The sequence below is a fragment of the Vigna angularis genome, chromosome 1 (genome assembly GCF_016808095.1).
Source record: "Vigna angularis cultivar LongXiaoDou No.4 chromosome 1, ASM1680809v1, whole genome shotgun sequence".
NCBI classification, from domain to species: Eukaryota; Viridiplantae; Streptophyta; class Magnoliopsida; order Fabales; family Fabaceae; genus Vigna; species Vigna angularis.
In genome coordinates, this window is record NC_068970.1 from 54,218,823 (window position 1) to 54,231,552 (window position 12,730).

The window sequence follows — 12,730 nt, forward strand, 5'->3', positions numbered from 1 at the left end:
TTTTTAACTTCATCACCCAAGTATTTGATCCATCTTCCCTTCAAACACTTTGAATTAAATTTCCAACATAAAAAAAATTCATATTACATCATTCAAGACAACAAAGACATCCAATTTCATTATATCAAACATAGATCATACAATATAATATCATAAACATATAGTTGAACTAGAATAACATAATTACTCAAATTAATACTCAATCAAGTTAATAAGCAAACAACCACTAAACTTGCAAGACAATTATAGTTAATGATAAAACATCTAGCTTCCCTTACCTTACACCGAAGTAATGGAGCTCTATAAACACCAAACCCTTGCTTAGATTTCAAGAAACTCTAGAAACGCCTACAAAACACTAAACAAAGATCAGAGAGAGTCTTTAGGACCTCTGATCAACAAGAAACTAAGAAAGGACATTACAACTCACATGCAACAAGAGATAATTAAGCATGATCTCAATTAAGAATGAAAAGAGAAAAATGAGCTTAAACTTATTTGCTCTATTGAAGAAACTGATCGGGTAGAAACGTAGACCTCGTTGTTATAGTCAATTAGGTACCTCCTGATCGTCAAAGAGATGACTCAAAAGTTAGAACTCTCAAAGAGAAGGTAGATAACTCTAAAAAAGTGGTTTCTAGAGAGATGATGCGTTTTAAAATAATGAAACTCGATTATAATAAAACTATTTATAAATAAACTATTTAACACTAAAATAATTGAGTCTCACTATTTTTAAACTATTACCATTTTTAACATACCATTTTCTAAAATTTTATATATTATATTTATTCTCTCTATGTATATATATATATAAAAGAATGAAATTATATAAAATTAATAGAACAATTTAAAAATAATATATAACAATTTTTCTTTTGATATTGTGAAATTCCTATATAAAACTATGAAAGACACCAAATAAAAAATATTAAACTAAGCAACAAAAAGTACATAAGAGAAGAAACTTCTCCATATATTAGAAAAATAATAATTAACTGCTTACATTTTAAATAAATACATAATTAAACTACAAGTGTTTAAAATGCTTTATTTCATATAATTACTTTTTAATTTCAACATAGCTTTAATAAAAATATACAATAAATAATATATTTAATTATTTTACTTTTTTACTTTTTTACACACAAAATAAAAGTTCTCTCTCTATATTTATTATTTTTATAAAAATTATAAGAAAGTATAATAAAAAAATGCGGATACAGCAGTAATATTAAATAAAAGTAAAGTAATTGAAATTAATTTATTTATATCTACCTTCATTAAATATAATAATTGTTTATTTGTTGTATTTAAGTGAAAGAAATTACTTAAATGAAACTGGGACAGTGGTGGACATAAGGTACCATTTTTATTATGAATGAATGATACATATCTCTCTGAGTCATTTGCGTAATCCACCGCTCAACTTAACACCCAACTGAATGGATCATATATTTATTAAACAGTACTTATGCTTTAATGTCACCACCTATCTTGTGATTAATGTAAATTCCATCTTAAAGGGCTTTTCAAACCTATTAAAGGAATCAAATTCAAAAAAACAATTGAATTTTATATCTCTATTACCAAAGTAACTGACACAAAGGTCTCATTGTTACTATATATAATGATGACACAAAAGAAAGTTTAGACACTCAAGCCCAAGTCAAGGATTAAAACAAAACAAACATAACATCAATTTTCTCTTATGAGAAACTCTCATTATTTAAGCAACATATAGTCACCTAAGTCATCATTAGACATTTTTTAAACAAATTCTAAAATTCTAAGATTTGGTGACTAGTATAACAACTCATGCCATTTAAGAAATAACTTCACATATATGCAATCATAGAGTTAATATTTATATAAATTGCAAAATAACAAGCCAAATTATAAATATTTAAATAAAAATTTAATACAATTAGACATGATTAAAAATTAAGTAATATATATATATATATATAGTATAAAATTACAATTAAAGCTGCACATGCTGGATATTGGCGAGTAAAGTAATTTACAGTTGACAACCATTTATTATAACAGGTATTACAGCAGTGAATCTGTATGCCGTAGCTGTACTGTAGCATACTTTAATTAATACCGACTTCATTTTTGAAATATACCCACTCAAATTAAACATTCTGTATTTTAAATTCGGATAATTTTTTATTGTACACACAGAGTTTAAAAGTTATAGGTAGAAAAGAAAATTAATAAAATTATAGTTATTAATCTGATATTATAATCATAATAAATATCCTTTTGTCAAGAACATCTTTCAGTGATGATTGTGATCAACAAGGAAAGAAGACGGATGTTCTCTAGACGTTCACTGCACCAATTGAGTTTAAATTTATTTATTGTTTCATTATTCTTGTTCGTCTTTAATGCTGAAATCCTGTTTCATTATCTAATATTAATTGCCAACCCTTTTAATGTCTAGATTTTAAAGGTACAATAACCTTTCTTATTATTTATTGATTTTGATAGAATTGATCAGCTTTTATGTAAAATTCATGAAGTGTCAAAGTATTTTCCCCATGTCTCAATTTGTTAATAAAATACTTTAGATTTAATTCCTACAATCCCAAAAAAAAAACAAATGTTTAAAAAGGCATTAGACAGAATTTCAGTTTAAATAGCTAATACGTTGTACCCAAATTATACTTCTAATTATAAGAAAACAAAAATACCGATTGGTTTAATTTTTCCAATGATGGAATTATTAGATAGAGTTAATAATATATATATATATATATAAATAAGAAATTTACTTCACTTTAATTCAAAATTTTGAATCAATTTTTGGAATTTGTTTCTTGCATGTATTTAACTTTCTCATCTCTACTTAATAAATGTGAAATTTAAATTTATATTTAAATTTTAGATTTTAATAATTTTAATAAATTTAACTAATTTTTTAATATTTTATAAATTTATATTCTTTTAATTGAGTTTTTATTAAAAAATTTGTAATGATTAGTTGAAATATTTATTGTTTTTGTCCAAGTACTGTATGGTTTGATTTCTTTATCAAAGTTAGTTGTTAGTTTTGCTTTCTTGTCTTTAACTTGTGTATTGTAATATTTTACTATTGATAAAATAAAATAAGATATTATAAAACTGATAAAAAAACATATTATCTTGGAATATATATAATATTAATATAATTATTTTTAAAAATCGTAATAATAAAATATATCTAAAATAATTAAAGAAAACCATTAAATGATAAAAAAAAGTATAACGCATTGTTTTTTACCATAAATGTTTCAACACCTATCCCTCACATGTCCACACTAATAAGTGATTATAAAATAAAAACAAACAAAAACACAAGAAAAATTAAAAGAAATAACAATGTAAATTAATGTGCAAAAAAGTTTTCATAAAACAAATATAGAGATATTATCATACATCACTCGTTCAGAAAAAGAATCATATCACATCTAAATATTCATATTAGACTTAATTATTTGAATACAAACATTGATGTGAAATTTTGGGGCGTCTTGCACTTATGGTGACTTCTACTACTCTTCAGCTAATGAGTTTCATCTTACCACATAAAGCTAGTTCATTATCATTTTTTATCAAGGTAAAAGCTCGTTAGATTAGGACCTCCTACACCTCTCACCACATACCACATTCTACCCTACCTAAGCTTGAGTGGTTATTAGAGCGACAAGATAACCTCTAACATTTAGACTCCCGCATCAATGCGTACATAAAGAAACGCCACCATAAAATTATGTCAAACACATATAATGCTCATATCCATTGATAAACTCATCGTCATCATAATTTCACACATCATTATTCGCATGCATATTTATTCATAAATTTACTAACCGTTCTCAGATAAACCAACTATCATTTTAACATCACATAGTCCTACATTAAACATACTAGAAAAGTATATATAAATAGTATCAAACTCTCTTAACGCCTAGCAAGTATATACTCGACAACCACCAAATGAGTAACTGACTTTGACTTCACCCAACAAGTATATTCTCGTTCAACAACCACCAAGTCTCTGACTTTGGCTTTGCCCAACGAGTTTGCATATATCTGCAGAACACAATTCTCCATATTTATGTCATTTCAACCTTATAAATTCAATCCAATAACAAACATATATGTCAAAACATACTAAATTCGAATTACACAACTTTCGTTAACTCGAATAATCTCATATGTCACCAATAAGACAACATTCCTAAATTTCATCGTACAATCAATTCATGCAATTTAAGAACCTAACCATAATTCAACACATCACACCCATACACAGATCAATCATTCAAATTCACCATACAATCATAAAATTAGACATTTTAAGGTATTTATTACTTAAAAACAATGCAATTAGCTTTCCTTACTTGAAAGACCGATGAAATTGCTCCACGGAATCCCAAATCCCTTACGAACAACACAAATACGATTAGGGCACACCAGTATAATCAATGATCAACAAAGACTCATATAGAAGACTTAAAAAATGCATGCAAGTAGAAAAAGGCTCGTGTGCAACAAATAACAAAAAATACCAAGAAAAAAGACTGAAACTCAACTTCCACAAATGAAGAAATTGATTGGTTTAAATTGAAGAATTCGTCACAAAAATCAATGTTATGATATTGGTTCTTCGATCAGACAAATAAAGAGAAAAAACTCTTAGAGAAAGAAAAGTTAAAAAACTTTAAAAAAATATTTCTAGAAAAATTATGTGTTTTAAAATAATAAAATTATTTATATTAAAACATTTAATATTAAAATAAGCAAATTTTATTTCTATATCTTTACGTATATTTTTATTCTAATATCTCCAAATTCATGAATTAACAAGTCGTGGAAGAAAAAATAGTAAAATGATCACCAAATTCATCAATTAACTAGTCTTTCAAGAAAAAAAAAGTAGTAAAATGATCAACAAGTTGAAAAAACAAATTAAATTAAAAAAAAAGACGAATCCATGAGTTAAAAATAAAAGGCAAAAATAACAATAAGATGATTTTATTAACAACAAAAACAATTGGTAATTATTTATATAAGAATACAAAACACTTTAAATACTCAAAACTTTAAAAAAAAAAACACAAATAAAATACTAAAAAAATATATATATTTTTTCCTCAACCATTCATGTACCCTACTTAACCTAAAAAAACTACTGGGTTATTTTTAAACGCAAGAAGTATCTGTTGGCATTTATTACCTGAATTAAAACATGGCATAGCTATTCAATTTTAGTAAATGGGTGCAAAGCTATGTAATACGAAGGTGCGATAAAGTTGCAACAGTGAAGCAAGCAGAGCAGAGCAGTGAGCAAGCTCACCAGCATTAGAAAGAACGGGAGAACCACAAACCCATTTTTCTGTGTCCTTTTTGGTTTTTTCTTTCTTTCTTTTTGCATCTCCAAGAAAAAAAATCATGGCTTCAACCAATCTAATACTCTCCTCAATCCTGTTGCTCCTTTTGGTCGGTTTTGCAACCTCCGATATTAACCAAGACAGAGCAGATTGTACGGACAAACTCGTTGGTCTCGTTGGTTGTCTCACCTACGCCAGTGGCGAAGCCTCAGCCCCCACCATGGATTGTTGCTCTGGTCTTAAACAAGTTATCGACAAGAGCAAGAGGTGCCTCTGCGTCCTCATCAAGGATCGTGATGACCCAAGTCTTGGCCTCAAGATCAACGTTACCCTCGCTCTTAAACTCCCAGAAGTTTGCAAAACACCCACTAACATAACTCAGTGTGTCGGTCAGTTTTTACGCTTTTTTTTTTTGTGCATACGTATTGTAATCTATGAATCACCCTTCATTTCTTACGTGCCCCTGCCAAATTTTGAAACTTTATTTCTTGTTTCAGATCTTTTGCATTTGCAACCTAACTCCCCCGACGCTAAGGTGTTTGAAGGCTTTGACAAAGCCCAGACCAACAAAACTAGCCCTTCTTCGGGCCCTGCTGGTAAATATATACTATTTCATTCACTTTTATTATGCATAATCCAGTTTTGATCCCATTCTTCTGTAGTTGCTGTTGTGAATACAGTTTTCTGCATTCTTTATATACAGACAAAATCAGTCAACACAACCACAATTACAATAGAAAATACTCATAAAAAAACTTAGCTTTTGCTGTTGCTGTGTTAGCGATCCATGTAGACTAGAGATACCCTCACAGTAAACTGATTGCATTAATTGGGGTGTGGAGTTTTAGAATCCGATTACATAAAACGGGGATCAAAATCATGGAATCATTGAAAAAATATAATTTTGATTGATTTTAACGATGTGGGGGATTGAAAATTCTCTGCAGGTTCTGCAACGGGAACACCATCAAGTGGTGCGAACAAGAAATATGGAGGGTGGGGAAAGAAGTGGGTGGTGACAGAAGTGGTATGTGGAATTTTACCCTTAGTGTTTGTATCCAATTTGGTGTTGTTGATGGTTTGAAGGATGAAGATGGAAGGCTGGTGGTTGTGTCTTTTAATGTTCTGGTTTCATGTGTTGTGCATAGATATGTTGAGGATGCAATATGTAATTTGTTGGTTCTAGTAGCTAGCTAGGTCGTGTGTTGTCTTTTTCCTCTAGTTATTATCTTCGGTGTGCCCATCCTCTTTTGTTTCTCAGTGATTAATTTTCCAACTAATGGAAGCATTCAGAGGGACCTCTTATTTAACCTCCATAACATGTATGTTTTAAATATCTTTCTGCTACCACCTTCTGTTCACGTCGTTGCAACCATCGACTAATCAATATTGACACTTTTGTTAGCACCCCTTAATGCTACAAAAGACGTTTAATCATTTTACTAGTCAAATGCTTTAAATAGTGGTGATAATAATTAAATAACAAACTTAAAGCATAATATAATTATATATATATATATATATATATATTTTTAATTTTTTTCTAATTTATTATTTTACTTTTCTGATTTAAAATATAAATGGTATATATATGTGTGTGTGTGTGTGTCCAAAGAAAATGAGGATAAGCGTTGGAAATTTTAAGCTTCATAATTTCTAAAGCTTAAAAGTGAGCTTTACCTACTTGCGAAGACATGGTCCTGTTGTGTTCCGTGTTTAAATTGGATTTAGACATTTTATGGTGTATTTTGAGAGTTTAAATTATTTATTTTAAATATAAATCGACCAATAATCTTTTGCCTAGTTTTTATGATTTTGACATTTTAGAGTGAACTTTATGATGTCTAAACTCTAAACATTAGGCATAAATTGATATATTAATCATGTTTAGAGGTGGTAAATAGTTTATATTTCTTGGATAGTAACTTTTAAATCGGTTTTATGTAGGAAATATGGGTCGAATCATTTTGACATGCTTTTAAGTAAATATATTTTTTAAGATTTTGTTATAATATTTTTAAAATATAAATGTTATTTTATATAATAGACTAATTTATAAATCTATGAATCGATACAATTTATAATACAAGACACGTCGTATCGGTCTCGGCCGACCTGAAAATCGCCGTGAAAAAATGTGAAAAGAGCTGGACATTTAAGTCCGTGAGTCCATACAGACCTACCTTACATTTTTATTTAATTTTTATTATTTATATGTTGAATATTATTAAATTTTTTATTCATTATTTCTTTAATATCATATATTTAGAAATACAAATCCAAATTTTATTTCGTAATTCATTTTAATATATTATTATTTTATATGTTTGAATCATTAATATTTAATTTTTTCTTATAATTGTTAAATTATACTAAATCGTGGTTTATATCAAATGGTCAAATTTAGGATTAAAATAGTAGAATTTTTTTTTTCATTTTTTTTTAAATTCACGTTGTCAGTTAATAGACTTGTTTTCGAGGTCTCAAATGATATGGAAGAAATCAGATTTATTAGCCCGCAACTTGTATACGATTTAGTCCACATTAACCTATTTAAGCTTTTCAAATGTGAAAGAAGCTAAAATAGAATAATTTCGTTCTGGTATGAAATGATGGACAAAATGATAATAATTCTGATTTAATTTGTGTTATAATTTTCTTTTTCATCTTTATCATATTTTAAGAGTTTTGTTTTTGTTTTTCCTACAACTGATTGTAGAGTCTTACTTACTCTATCAATTCCTATCATTCATTTTGTTGTTATCCCAAACTGCTCACATAATATTTAGCCGTCAACCAAGCCATCCATTCCTTATATCACCAAAACCAAATTCTCTCAACTTCCAATTAAATAACAATAAGATATTCAAATAAATTTCTATTTTTCTAATAAATTAGTTTAAGGATAATTGAAGTAAGATGCAATAAATATATTTTATCTTAAAATATATATTTTTAACGTATATTAGACATTCATAAATTAATAAATAATCTTATGAGTAAAAAAACTAATAATGAAAGATAAATCTGTATCAAATTGTACTATTTAAAGATATCATTTTATGATTCTACTTTTACATTTAGTTATTGGTTTCATGATTTATTTTTATCTCATTAAGTAAGTTTTTCACATTAAAAAAATGTTATTTATTCTCTTAAAATTATCATCAGGGTTGTTGTTATTATTATTATCGTCCTCATTATATTATAAGTTTGTTTTAAGCTATATAAATAGTGAGAAACTTTTGTTTCCCATTTTCCCATAGTGGTATCAAAACTCTCTTGGTACTAGAGAGCATGTTTATGGCATTTACATGAAATGAGTCATTTCACACAATGAAAATATGTTCATGTTGATTGATTATTGCTACGTTGAAAATCCATTATTGAAGATCATTTAACATGAAGCTAATGAAGAATGTTGATAAAGAATGAGAGCTTCTGAATTGAAAAGTTATGATCATTATTCATAAGTATATTGATAGAAGTCTCTTTGAGCATGTGGTGAGGTACACAAACACATGAGTTCTGGTTCAAGCTTAAATTTATGATTCAAAAGAAAACTCCTAAACATAAAATGCACCTTGTCAAACAATTTGTGAAAATGAAATACAGGGACAATCAAAACATGACAAAAGACATGAAAAATTTTAAAGGCTTACTCAATCAATTAAGGTTGAAATGAATGTGGTGATGAACTGCAAGTGCTTTTGCTCCTCAATTTATTACCCTAACAATATAATCTGCGTCTAGAAACACTAGATCACATCTTGGTGGAAAATTTTGATGTTTATAAATATACTTATTTAATTGAGTTAATTATTACCGTCTTTTCATTGATTATGAGACTTCTAATGTGTATTCTAGTTAGCGTCGTTACTATTACATTCATCAAAACATTCTATGTTCCTGGAATAAATGGAAAACAATTGGAATCTTGTATTAACGGGAAGCATTACAGAGTAAGTTTCCAAAGAACGACCCCTCAAAGATGAAGGAAGATCTTGAACATTTTTTCTTCAAAACCTAAATCAAGGATTTACCTTGGCCTTGAGCGGCCGTGATGAGACCAAAGTCGTTTCCTAAGGAACACAAGTGAGAAAGATGGATTTAAAACAATGAGAAAGAGGGGTTTGCATTCTTTTAAATATAGAGAAAGATACAATAGTAATCAAAACTTGTGTAAGTGTTCGGAGCATCATGCAGTCAAAAGAAGCATGCCGCAATTAGTCAATTATATTACTGATTACTTAACTTCAAGGAAATACTTGATATAGATGACGACATTACAGTGTTTTAGATTATATTCAATCCCTAGCAAGTCGGGGAAAGTAATCATTCAACCACAGAGAAAAAGTTCACATAGAAAATAATTAAGGGTAGCATGCAAAGCTGTTTCTTTTGAAAGACCCGACATCGCCATTCATTATTAAGCACGTTTAAATCTGATCAGAAACAGAAAGTTCTGCAACAGACTTGAAGTTTAAGTCTCAACTTAAGTATGTACATAATATATTTTCATAAAAGTCTCCCGTGAGAAACAAATAGAAACCATACTCAGTTTGAGTTTTGACACTTTGACATTATAAGCTGAGCAATAGAGGCACAGTAACATCTTAAAACGTCGTTCTATTATGCCATACTTTTGGAACGGGATCTACTCTGTCAGAAGCATTGGAATTTCATCTACCGGGGCAGGAAGCTGCAAGTACAAATTGCAAAAGATTTATACTAGTTAGTTTTTCTCTGATTATTTAAGAAAAAAAAAATACCAAGACTAAAATGGAGCAGGAAACTTGCAGGGGAAATAAGATGCAGATAATTAAGTTATACTACCATACCAACAATACAATTTGTGGAAAAAGTGTAGTTATGAGAGATTGGTTATGTTCATTTACAAGGGTAACAGATTATGGAAAAGCTAGCAACAATACTCATATCAGATGGTATGATCAATAGTGTTTACCGCTCAGACACAGAGGTTAGAAAAGGCTTAAGCAGTTACCAGAAGTTCAATTCATGAGATATAACAACCTGCATCAGACACAGACCATTCCTGGTGTAAAAGTTATTGGAAAAGAGCCACCAGATTTAACCCAAATTAGAAACCCAATAAGCACCCCCGTGAGCCTTTTGGGAACATAATGAGAGATGATAAGGCTTGAGGAGTCCTAGTATTTCATGAGTTAATACGTATTCAAAGTTGCCCCAGGAGACAGCACTCTACAATCTGTACCCTTACTTTCCCTAGTCCACAAGGCATGATTAGAGGCTGCCTCAGAATTGAAGGCGCGTTATCAGAAACTGCTTATAAGACAAGGAACTATGGGAGGGCAAATGGACCCTTATCAACAATATTGTTCAATGTTGTACTACAAACAAATAGATCCATTTCAGGGGTTCCTTGTATTGCCCATAGGGCGTATATAGACTTCATTGAGACAATTCCCCCAACTTCTAAAATACCATTTTAGTTTTAATTTATGGGTAACTCTGCAGTTAAGATAGAGAATCCCATTTAAAAAGTTGAAGTGTGTTTTATAAGTTACTCCAAAAACATAGAAATCACGCAAACACCTTTGAAAAAAATATATTTGTTTACAACACACACTTATTTTCTAATCTTCCAGTTTATTTTCATAAACTACTTTATTAAATATTTAATCTGTATCTATGACAGAAAAGCTAGCTAACAGATTATGAAAATAACTAAATATATCATTGTATGTCATTCAATATATACCAACCAATTTTATCAACATTGCATCTCATTTAAGAACTCGCATACTTTTCCAGCAGAACTAATTTTGAGTTGTTAACATCTCACAAAGGACCCCACATTTTTATTTGCTTTGAGTTCTTCCACAATGGCCATATTGTTACACGTGGAATACAGTCTAGAGTACTCCAATGGTAATATTGCGCAAAAACTTATGTTAAGAACCCACAGTCGAAAAGGTTTCAGTAACTTATGTTTATGCCAAACACAACCTTAATTGATAACTCCTAATCTTTCCATGGACCTGAGATGAAAAGTCTAAACATGTGGATACACATCTATTAAAACACACACCCAAGTATAAAAGCTGAATTGGATCAAATAAATCACACATACATCTCATGAAACCAATAAGAGCCCATCAGAGGGGGTTGTTTGGAGAAAACAGCATCCAATTACAGCTAATTCCGAAAAAAAAAACGAGGGTTGAAAGAAGAAATAAGAACCTTAATTCGGCGTTGAGCGCAAGGAGAAGAGGAGGAGAGTGATTTGCGGCAGGAATGAACGGTCTTGAACTGGTCAACGTTGAGTTTCTTGTTGATGATGCCGACCTGGAAGTAGATGCTGTTGGAAGGGGGCAAATCGACCCTGATCTCGTCGACGTTGAACCAGAGGAGAAGGCGCTGCACCTCGATGCCCTTCAGATTCGTGATGGAGCCGTAGCTGAGTTTGCCGGTGATTTTTTTGTCGTAGTAAACAAGGTACTCAAACTGTATGTAGCAGGGCTTCGCCAAAACGACGACGAATTGACCGTCCTCGTCGAGCGTGTAGTCGGTGACGGTGTCCGGTAACAGACCACTGGGGAGCCCAAACTTGGGGAGCACGTCGTACACGCTCTCCTTCGCCGTGCATGCACGCGCCCAGAACAGAGCGATCACAGCTATGACGAGCGCGTGTGACGACCGTTTTGCCATACCGGCAATTTCTAGAGAGAGAGAGATTGCAGCGACCGGCGGTGTTACGGATTCTCTGTAGCTCTCTATCTCTGCGTTTTGTCTCCTTTCCGGAAGAGACTCTATTTCAACTTTAAAGACCACACCCCCTGTCTATAATTTCCAACGGATGTTTTTATCAAAATATATTAATAAAATAACTAATCCTTATAACTATAAACTACACCATTTTTAATGTGAAATATTTTAATGATTGAACGAAATTGTTTAAATAACCAACCACCGTATTTAAATAATGCAATATTAATTTAAAGTTGTTATTTTTTAATTACATTGCAGATTTTGTGTTTCAATGTTGGGATTAAAAAAAGTTAAACTTAAGTTTGGAATTTAAGCTTGTGAAAGTGATTCTATTCTTTCTATTGCAAGTCTTAATATTAAAAAAATTGCAGGTTTTAATACTGAATGTTGCAATAACACTATGTCTGTATATACATGGCACGTGTCCTCGTAGCGTCAGAGGAAATTTTGTTGTCGTTGAATTTTCTTGTATTCATTTCAAGCTTTTCGATTTCTACTTATTTTCAAACTATTAATTATTTTTGCACATTTGTTTTATTTCTGCACCCTCATAATTTGTATGTACACCCCTGGAGGTGGTGTAATGTATACTT

General features: G+C 30.2%; 2 protein-coding genes across 2 annotated transcripts; one reads left to right on the forward strand and one right to left on the reverse strand.

Moving 5' to 3' along the window:
- Positions 1 to 5,307: 5,307 nt before the first annotated feature.
- On the forward strand, positions 5,308 to 6,703 carry LOC108332521 (non-specific lipid transfer protein GPI-anchored 14). Its single transcript, XM_017567824.2, has 3 exons — positions 5,308 to 5,773; positions 5,882 to 5,980; positions 6,332 to 6,703. Exons 1-3 carry the CDS (start codon positions 5,446 to 5,448, stop codon positions 6,466 to 6,468), a joined length of 564 nt encoding a protein of 187 aa, XP_017423313.1. The 5' UTR covers positions 5,308 to 5,445; the 3' UTR covers positions 6,469 to 6,703.
- A 3,076-nt stretch (positions 6,704 to 9,779) lies between these two features.
- LOC108324015 (uncharacterized) lies at positions 9,780 to 12,230 on the reverse strand. Its single transcript, XM_017556799.2, has 2 exons — positions 11,610 to 12,230; positions 9,780 to 10,086 (listed from the first exon to the last, which is right to left on the reverse strand). Exons 1-2 carry the CDS (start codon positions 12,075 to 12,077, stop codon positions 10,042 to 10,044), a joined length of 513 nt encoding a protein of 170 aa, XP_017412288.1. The 5' UTR covers positions 12,078 to 12,230; the 3' UTR covers positions 9,780 to 10,041.
- Between the last annotated feature and the right edge of the window lie 500 nt (positions 12,231 to 12,730).

Excerpts from the sequence above, each read along its gene's own strand:
- LOC108324015 (XM_017556799.2), bottom strand. The coding sequence starts at position 12,077 with ATGGCAAAACGGTCGTCACACGCGCTCGTCATAGCTGTGATCGCTCTG. Across the intron at positions 10,087-11,609 it reads GCGCTCAACGCCGAATTAAG|CTTCCTGCCCCGGTAGATGA; the intron begins GTTCTTATTTCT and ends TTGTACTTGCAG.
- LOC108332521 (XM_017567824.2), top strand. The coding sequence starts at position 5,446 with ATGGCTTCAACCAATCTAATACTCTCCTCAATCCTGTTGCTCCTTTTG. Across the intron at positions 5,774-5,881 it reads TAACATAACTCAGTGTGTCG|ATCTTTTGCATTTGCAACCT; the intron begins GTCAGTTTTTAC and ends TTCTTGTTTCAG. Across the intron at positions 5,981-6,331 it reads CCCTTCTTCGGGCCCTGCTG|GTTCTGCAACGGGAACACCA; the intron begins GTAAATATATAC and ends AATTCTCTGCAG.